This window comes from Orcinus orca, chromosome 9 (assembly GCF_937001465.1).
Source record: "Orcinus orca chromosome 9, mOrcOrc1.1, whole genome shotgun sequence".
NCBI classification, from domain to species: Eukaryota; Metazoa; Chordata; class Mammalia; order Artiodactyla; family Delphinidae; genus Orcinus; species Orcinus orca.
The window spans coordinates 103,722,846-103,733,331 of NC_064567.1; the positions used below are offsets into that span (position 1 = coordinate 103,722,846).

A 10,486-nucleotide genomic window follows, 5' to 3' on the forward strand; every position below is an offset into this window, starting at 1 on the left:
TAACATAAAGCCATTTTAAAGTGGATAATTCAGTGACATTTAGTACATGGTGCTGTGCAACCACCACCTCTACCTAGTTCCCAAACATTTTAATCACCTCAAAAAGAAGCTCTGTGCTTATTAAGTGGTTACTCCCTATTTTTCTCTACCTTCAGCCCCTGACAACTACCAGTCTGCTTTCTGTCTCTATTCTGGATATTTCATACAAATGAAAAGATACAATATGTGTCATTTTTTCTCTGGCTTCTTTCACTTAGCCTAATGTTTCAAGATTTAACCACATTGTAGCATGTATCAGTATGTCATTCCTTTTTATGGTTGAATAATATTGCATTGTTTGTTTATACTTTATACACAGGCAATCCTGTGTTTACCTTTCTTGAGCAGTTTTCAAACTATTTAGCACAGTGCCTGCGCAATTTTACAGTGCTACTAATAATATACAAGGGTAACTATCTCAACAACACTTGTTATTTTCCTTTTAAATAACACTTGTTATTTAAGTGTTCCTTTTAAAAAAGTATTGCTATCCTTGTGTGTGAAGTAGGGTCTCAGTATTGATTTGCATTTCCCAAATGACTAATGATGTTGAGCATTTTTTCCTGTACTTGGTGGCCACTTGTATATCTTCAGAAAAATGTCTAGAAAAATTGGGTTTTCTTTCTTTTTGTTGTTGAGTTCTAAGGGCTATTTACATATTCTTTATACTCGGACCTTAGCACGTGTATGATTTGCAAAGGTTTATCTATTCTCAGAGAGTTTTTTCACTTTTTAATAATGTCCATTTGTGCACAGAAGTTTTATATTTTTATGAAGTTCAGTTTATTTTCTTTTTTATTGATGATGCTTTTGGTGTCATTTCTAAAAAACCATTATGGAATCTAAAATTGTGAAAAATTTACCCCTTTCCTTTTTTTCAAAGAGGTCATTGATGATTTGAGGTAAGTTCTAGAAAACAGTGTGAGTTAGGGGTCCAAATATATTCTTGGCATGTGGCTATCTGGTTGTCACAGGACTTTTCACTGAAGAGACTGTACTTTCCCCCTTGCATGGTCTTGTCATCCTTGTTGAAAATCGGTTTGCCACTGATGTCTGTGGCTATTTCTGGACTCTCAGTTCTATTCCATTAGTGTACATTCTCTCTTTTTCTAGTACTACACTGTTTTGATTACAGTAGCTTTGTAGGGAGTTTTGAAATTTAGAAGTGTGAGTACTCTAGGTTTGTATTTTTCAAAACTATGTTGTATATTTTAGGCCCCTTGCAATTCCATGTGAATTTGTGGATCATCATTCCCTCTTTTCAAAACCAAACGTAAAATAGATAGCTAGTGGGAAGCAGCCGCATAGCACAGGGAGATCAGCTTGGTGGTTTGTGACCACCTAGAGGGGTGGGATAGGGAGAGTGGGAAGGAGGGAGACTCAAGAGGGAAGAGATATGGGAACATATGTATATGTATAACTGATTCACTTTGTTATAAAGCAGAAACTAACACACCATTGTAAAGCAATTATACTCCAATAAAGATGTTATTAAAAAAAAAAACGAGCCTGAGGGATTTTGATACAGGATACATTGATCTATAGGTTCCTTTGGATTGTATTGTCATCTTCATAATATTGTCTTCCACTTCTCCAACATAGGATGTGTTTCCATTTACGTAGGTCTTCTTTTATTTCTTACAGCAATGTTTTATAATTTCAATTTTACAAGTCTTCAACCTTCTTGCTTCAATTTACATCTAGATTTTTTGTGTATTAGCATGTAAATATAATTGCTTCTCTAATTTTCTTTTGGGACTTTTCACTGGTAGTGTATAGACATAACCACTTTTGTGTTGATCTTGTATCCTGCAACTTTGCTGAATTCCTTTATTAGCTCTAGTACCATGTGTATATGTGTATTCACAGGTTTCTCTCTCTCTCTCCCTGTGTGTGTGTGTATACATACACACAATCATGTCATCTACAATTAGTTTACTTTTTCTTTTATAATTCAGATGCCTTTTATTCTTTTTCTTGCCTAATTGCTCTCTCTAGAACTTTCTTTAGGACATCCTTGCCTTGTTCTTGATCTTCGGGGGAAAACTTTCAATATTTCACTATTGAAGATGATGTTAGCTTTGGGTTTTTCATAAAAGCCCTTTATCAGATTGAATTTTTTTTTCATTTTGTTCCGTTTGTTGAGTGTTTTTATGATGAAAATTTTGGATTTTGTCAAATTCTTTTTCTGCATCAATTGAGATGATCATGTAGGGTTTTTTTCCCCCTTCTATTTGTATAGTATATTACTTTGATTGGTTTTTATATATTTAGCCACCTTTGCAGTTCCTGGGATATATCCCACTTCATTATGGTGAATAATACTTTAATATAGTGCTGGAAGTTGCTTGTTAGTATTTTGTTAAGGATGTTTGCATCTGCATTCTAGAGATATTGACATTTATTTCCTTGTCTTAGTAATAACTCTATCTGGCTTTGATGTCAGGGCAATGCTCATATCACAGATTGATTAGTAAGTGTTTCCTCCTCTTCTGTTTTTGAAAGAGTTTGAGAAGAATTGGTTTAATTCTTCTTTAACTGTTTGGTAGTATTCACCAGTGAAGCCATCTCACCCTGAGATTTTCATTATTGGAGGTTTTCAGTTACTAGCTCAATATCTTTACTTGTTATAGATTTCTTCCAATTTTCTATTTCTTCTTCAGTCAGTTTTTGTAACACGTGGGTTTCCAGGTATTTTTCATTTTTTTTCTAGCTTACCTAATTTGGTGGCATATAATTTTTCTTAAAATTGGCTTATCCTTTTTATTTCTGTAAGTTTGGTAGTGATGTTCCATCTTTCTTTCTGACTCTGAAAATTTCTCTCTTCTCTCTTATTCTCAATCTACCTAAAGGTTTGTCAGTCCTTTTAGTCTTTATAAAAATCAACTTCTGTTTTCCTTGCTTTTCTCTATTTTTAAAATTCTCTGTGTTATTAATATTCACTTTAATCTTTAAAAAATTTTTCTTCCTTCTGCTATCTGTAGATTTAGTTTGTTGTTTTCTCATCCATTCAGGTGTAAAGTTATGTTATTGATTTAAGATCTTTCTTTTTTTTCAATATAGGCATTTACTACTAATAAATGTTCCTCTGCTTTCACTTAATCTCATTTGGTTTGGTGTGTTATGCTTTCATTCTAATACATCTCAATATGTTTTCCAATTTCCCTTTTGATATATTCTTTATCTTCTTGGCCTTTTAAGAATGTGTTGTTTAATTTTCACATATTTGTGAACATTCCACTTTTCCTTATGTTACTGATTTCTTCAGTAGCTTCATTCTATTGTGATTTGTATGATATCATTCTTTTTAAATTTATGAAGAATTGTCTTGTGTCCTAAAATATTGTCTATCCTAGAAAATATTCCATGTGTACTTGATAAAAATGGGTATTCTGTTGCTATGAGTGAGGTGTTCTATATACATCTGTTAATTTAGTTGGTTTATAGTGTTGTCAAGTCCTCTATTTCCTTATTGATCCTCTGTCTAGAAACTCTATCCATTATTGGAAGAGAGGTAATGAAATCTCCAAGTATTGCTATAGAGCTGTCTCCCTCTGTTCTGCCAGTGTTTGCTTTATATATTTTCTGTACCTGTTGTTTGGTATGTATATTTTTATAATTGTTATATCTTCTTTGTGATTTGATCCTTTTAGGAATATGTAATTTCCTTTTTCTATTATAACAGTTTTTGACTTAAAGTCTATTTAATCTGAATTAGTGCCAGCTCTTTTTTCATTACAGTTTCCATGTAATATCTTTTTCCACTTTTTCACTTTCAACCTAATCGTTTCATTTGGTCTAAAGTGAGTCTCTTCCAGATTGCATATAGTTGGATCATAAATATTCATTCTGCCAGTTTCTGTCTTCTGATTGTAGAATTTAATCCATTTACATTAAAAGTAATTACTGATAAAAATGGACTTATTTCTGCCATTTTACTATTTCCTATATGTTGATTGTTTTTTAGAGTTCTTTCAAAGTTAATTCTGAGAGTTTTTGCTTGATTATTTTCATGTTTCTTTAGTTGGGACTGTCATTTGGAGCTGCCAGTATCTTTGCTGATGTTACTCTATTCATTTTTTTAAAACTCTTATTTCTCTTGACTATGAGTTAGTTTTCTGTGTCTTTGAAAATCTAATAATTTTTATTATATGCTAAACTTTATTGGTAGTGCTATGTAGAGTCTTCTGGCTTATTTTTGCTCTGAAGAGTGTTTATTATTTAGTCTAATAATATGCTAGATTCAAAATCTAAACTGTCTCTCCCATTGTAGGCACCATCTTCTCAGTTTTTTCAGCTTTCCAACTCTTTCCGGTTTTGTTTTTTTTTTTTGCGTTAACGCGGGCCTCTCACTGCTGTGGCCTCTCCCGTTGTGGAGCACAGGCTCTGGACGCACAGGCTCAGCAGCCATGGCTCACGGGCCCAGCCACTCCGCGGCATGTGGGATCTTCCCAGACTGGGGCACGAACCCGTGTCCCCTGCATCGGCAGGCGGACTCTCAATCACTGCGCCACCAGGGAAGCTCTCTTTTTCTGGTTTTGAACTTCTTGCAATATCATTGACTAATGTGAAGGTCTCACATCAGCCAGTGATCTGCATGGAGTCTATATGAGATTTTAGAGTTCTTGCTTCTGTTTCTACCTATTTCCTTGAATTTCTCCCATTACTTTCTATATCTTCTGGTGGCCTAGAAGTCTGTCCTGTCAGTTTTTGTAACCAAGTAGACATAATTTTTGCTTCAGTTTTAGCCACCCATGCACCACATAGTGTGGTGAGTACCCACTGCTGAAATATATAATAATACTTTTACCCATTTGCCTGTCTTTGCTACCTCTTCAGGGCTGTCAAATAGTGTATGTTTCCTCTTTCCTGATGTTTTAAGTGTTTTCTGCAGATTGATTAATTCAGTATAAGCTAGAATTAGAATTCTTGGCCACTTGATTTTTAGCATTGTGGACATTGTCTTTGGTGCATTATTTTTTGTTTAATATTGTATAAGTCTTATTGCTTATTTTCTCTATTTGTTTTCTCTTATAAAAGTCTTACCTGCCTCACAACCAGGAAAAAATTCTCTAATAATTTATTTTATTAATTTCAAATTTTGTTTCTTTACTCTCAGGTCCATAAAATAAGGGTACATACTGTGTGTGTGTGTGTGTATACATACACATATATATACTTATAATATATGGTGCATATATACACACACCTACATTTGTATGTATATACACATATATGTACATACACACGAATATATGTCTTTTAAAGGGTCCTCTTTTTTGTTTTACTGTTTGTGGTAATTAATGTCTTGTTGTATAGAGAGGGTAAACCACCTTCTTTTTTCTCTTTAGAAGTTGTCCATTTTAAATTGATTTGTCAAGTTATATAAAATAAAATTGTAGTTGAGGTTTTATTTATGAGTGCAGTGCAGGTATAGATTAATTTGATTAAAACTTACATTTTTACATTAGCAGCATAAAGTTGGATTTTTAAAAATCCAGTCTGAGAATATGGCCAATGATAGGCTATTTTAACAGAGTCACAGTATTGCAAATTGTATCTGTGAGATTCATGCACATTTTTGTGGTTATAACACAATTTTTAAAAATTTTCTTTTCTATATAATATTCTATTTTATGAATATGTCAAGGAGTATATATCTGTTTTATTGTTGGTTGAAATTGCTTCCTACTTCTCAGTTTTTCTACTATGACAAACAATGGTGTTGTGAATATTTTTGTTTGTATATCCTAGGTCTTTAGCTAATATTGGATCATAAGATGAGCAATTCATTAAAATATGTCAGATTGGGTTAATACAAAAAATTTAGAAAACACTTTTACAACGCAATGTAGGACAGATCCTGTCTACATCTCTGCCAATTCTTGGCATAGCCAAACTTTAAATATTTGCAATCTGATGATTATGTAATGCATCACATTTTTTATTATGGTAAAATATACATAAGATTTAACCTTTTAAGCATATTGAAAGGTACAAATTAGTGGCATTAAGTGCATTCACATTGTTGTGTAAGCGTCAATACCATCCATCTCCAGAACTTTTTCATCTTCCCAAACTGAAATTCTGTACCTATTAAATGCTAGCTCCCCATTCTGCCCTCCTTTCAGTCGCTGACAACCACTCCTCTTCTTTCTGTCCCTATAAATTTGACGACTACTCTAGGTACCTCATGTAAATGAGATCATGTGGCATTTGTCCTTTTGTGATTGGCTTATTTCACTTGGCATCTATGTTGTAATATGTGTCAGAATTTCCTTCCTTTTGCAGGCTAAATACTATTCTGTTGTGTATATGTGTGTATATGTATCACATTCCCACCTCCAACATGTGTAGTACGTGACCATCACACATTTTCATACCATTCCACAGTACTTTTTATAATTTCACATTCCCACATTAACATCACATTAGGTGGCCCAGCACTAACGTACCACATTTCCATTGTCCACATGTGTATGCCACGTTTTCTTTATCCATTCGTCTGTCAATGGACATAGGGTTGCTTCCACCTCTTGGCTATTGTGGATAGTGCTGCACTGAACATGGGTGTGCAGATATCTCTTCGAGATCCTACTCTTAGTTCTTTTGGATAAATACTGTTTTAGGGTGGGCCGCCATAACAAAATTCCATATACTGGATGGCTTAAACAAAATTTTTTTTCACAATTCTGGAGGCTGGAAGCCCAAGTTCAAGGTGCTGGTGATTCGTTTCTGGTGAGTTCTCTCTTGGCTTGCAGATGGCATAATGGGCCACCTTCTCATTTTGTCCTCACATGGCCTTTTCTTGGTTCAAGTTTGCAGAAAAAGTTTCGATTTTGATGTAGTCCAATTTAATTATTTGTCTTTTGTCCTCATGCTTTCAGTGTCATATAAAAAAATCATTGTAAAATCTAATGTCATAAAGCTTTTTCCTATGTTTTCTTCCAAGAATTTCATGGTTTTAGCTCTTATGTTTAGGTCTTTGATCCATTTTGAGTTAATTTTTGTATATGTGGTGTAAGCTGTGTCCAACCTCATTCATTTTCAAGTGAATATCCAGTTTGCTCAAACATTTGTTGAAAAGACTGTCCTTTCCTCATTGAATGATCTTGGTATCCTTGTTAAAAATTATTTGGGAGTTTATTTCTATTTTGTCTGTAATTTTATCTTTATGTCAGTACCAGACCACTGAAATTACTGAAGCTTTGTAGTACTTAAATCAGCAAGTGTGAGATGTCCAACTTTGTTATTCTTTTACAAAATTGTTTTGGCTATTCTGAGTCCCTTGAGATTTCAAATGTTTTATGATGGATTTTTTTTATCTCTGAAAATGCCACCACTGGGATTTTGATAGAGCTTTCATAGAATCTAGAGATTTCATAGATAGCGATTTCATGGATAGTTAGTAGTACTGACATCTTAACAATATTAAATATTAAATGAACATGGGACGTCTTTCCATTTGTGTCTTTGATTTCTTTCAGCAATTTTTGGTAGTTTTCAGTACACAAGAATTTGCCTCCTTGGTTAAGTTTTTCCTATTATTTTCTGTCCTTTTCTCGTTGATTTACGTGAATTGTGTGTGTTTTCTGAACGGTAGTCCTCTGTTGGTTATATAAGCTGCAACTATTTCCTAGTTTTCTTGATTGACTGTTACTACTATTGTTACTTTAAGTTCTTAATTTTAATACCACATGTATCAATTATTTTCTATTATGGTTAGTCACTTCCCTTTTTAAGGAATTATTCCCTATCCAAAATTCATTAAGATATTTTCCTGTATTTACTTATTTCTTCATATGTCAATAGTGATCAGTCACCAATGCTTCCTTCTCTTCTTATTGAAATAATCAAGTTTTAATCAGGCTGCTCTCATAACTGTAGCTGGGAGATGTTCTACTCACTGAGACTCAGACCTGGAAGAAAAGTTCACTAATTTTGTACTTTAAATAACATTTTAGCATTTTTCCTCAATTCCACTTAAAAGAGAACAAAATATTTCAGGGTATATCTTAGGAGAGAGTGCTACAGATAAGGGCTCTGTGGTATAACATGTACTATATTATGAAGGTTTTTTAAATTATAAGAATATTTATTAGAATATCATTATTTATTTAAACTTTAATTTAGATGATTTTATGCCAGTATCAGTTCTGTTTGTAACAGTCATGTATAAAGTCTGTGTGTAAAGACTGCATGCAGGTTTCTCTTCTCCATATGTAACGATTTGACACTTTCAATACATTCGCTAAATCTTTCCATATTTGTGCATCAAGAAATATTAATATATGTTTTGAGAGAAAGTGTACCATGATCACACACCTTTGAGGAATATTATGTCATTAGAATTTTACCACATACATTTTCAGTTTAGACACTCTTCTTATTACTGCAGCAAATAAATCTATTTAACTTTGTTTACCAATTTTTTTTCCATCTGGAACATTAATTCCCAAATAAAATGTCTGTTAAAACTTGAGGAGCTCTGTGGAACCTAGAATGGAAAATACTTCTGAGTGATGGTTAAGATATTTCCCAATTTGAAAAAATATATTTTAAAAAGAATAAGAAATTAAATAATATAATATGACCCAGATTCAGTCAGTGGCATGTATTATTAAATCATGGTGCTAGAAAAAGAATCTTTTTTGATGGCCCATGATACCCATGCCTTAGATGTGCTGTTACTAACATCTTTGTGATCCCTTGGCTGACCACATCTGCAATAGGTTAGTCAGAGACCCCAACTCAGTTAGAGGCTGATGGCATCCCATGACCTTGATGGCCTCCCCACCCGCAGTGGAAGAGGTGAGTAGAGGCAGCAACCCCGCAATGCACAGGGTTAAGCATTTATTGAGTGCCCATCACATGCTGGGTGCCTTTTCATCTAAGTCATCTGGTTTCAGTCCTCACAATAATGCTATGACTTGATTGTTACTGTACCTGTTTTACAAATAAGGAAACTAGAACTAAGAGAATTGACTACTTTGCCCAGGATCCCAAAGTTAATTAATGGCAGAGAATGTATTTGACCTTGGTTTCTTCCTGCCTTTCTTTACTTTCTATCACACAGAGGGAGCGGTGGTGACGTATTCATGGTATACATTGTCCTTATGTTAGGGGTGACCAAACTGAGTTACGTTTTAGGCTAAGTAATTTTTCCAGAATTACACCATTAGCCCAGGATAGAAATAGGATTTGAAATCAGAGGATTGTTAGAAATGATCTGCAAGTCCTTCCGATATTTGGGGCTATCTTTATACATCTAAATCGTGGTTACTGTGGACCATCTGGTAGTCACATTTGGTTCTTGACCCCTTGTGGCTTCTTCTGTAACTTACAGGATGGCCCAGTCAGCCTTCTGATGTCAACATCGTGTGGTCAGTAAAACTATTTTAGGTCACAGTCTTGGTTTAAGCTGGATTAGAGTGAAAACTTAAAACTTTTCACTTACATGAGGCATTTAGAGGAGTCAAACTCATAGAAACAAATTGTGGAATGGTGGCTGCCAGGAGCTGGGAGAGGGGGAATGAGGAGATGTTTAATGGGTATAGAGTTGCAGTTTTTCCCAGATGCAGAAGTTCTGGAGATTAGTTGTACAATGATTTGCATACATTTAACACTACTGAACTGTACACTTAAAAATGGTTAAAATGGCAAATTTTATGCTATGTGCATTTTACCACAATTAGAAACAAAAAGAAAAAAAAGAACCTTCTTTGAAAATTTATCCTCCGTGTAAAGTTAATTTACGTGGCGTTAGGAAACTTTTACTTATTAACTTATTTTTTTATCCACAGTGATCTGCAGCCCTGGATCTTATAACTCCCATGATGGAATTCACTGCCTTCAGTGCAATAGCAGCTTGGTGTTTGGAGCAAAAGCATGTTTATAGGCCATTATTTTGAGCTCTTCGGTGGTTTGTTAAACACAAAAGTATATTTTTGAAATATTACGATATAATAAATCACTATTATGCCAAAATTAAATATATTAGATATTACCAAAATATGGTGTCATCATTTTAATTGAAACACGGTACATCCAAATGCCTTATATACAGTACATCCAGTATTTATTCATTAGTGCCAGACCTACATATGAATCCAAAATATTTCTTGGATCACTGTTTTTAAAATAGTTTCAAATATACTATATTGGGTTAGCCCAAAAGATTTTTTTATGATTTTTCAAAAATAGCCCATTCTATCGTTATTATATGTTGACTAATCCCAGGCTACCATATTCTTCCACAATCATTTTAATTTCAGCTTGTTTCATTCCTTGATTTTAATTTTATGGGATTCTATTCCTTCCAGTTTGACCTTTCATAGCTCAAAGTCACTGCAAGTCTTATTATTGCAATTTTTAGCCACTTTAGTTTAAGACCTAGTCCCAAACACACTATGAGTTTTTAATATACTTCAATATGGTGATCTTAAAC

The 10,486-nt window shown here is 33.8% G+C and overlaps 1 protein-coding gene across 1 annotated transcript in view; it reads left to right on the forward strand.

Annotated features, from left to right (window-relative positions):
* ZPBP (zona pellucida binding protein) overlaps positions 1-10,051 on the forward strand; it is a 101,617-nt gene extending 91,566 nt beyond the window's left edge. Inside the window, exon 8 of the mRNA XM_004277946.2 lies at positions 9,843-10,051. Coding sequence (XP_004277994.1) covers positions 9,843-9,937 — 95 coding nt within the window. The 3' untranslated portion in view covers positions 9,938-10,051. The remainder of the gene's footprint in view (positions 1-9,842) is intronic.
* Positions 10,052-10,486: the final 435 nt, after the last annotated feature.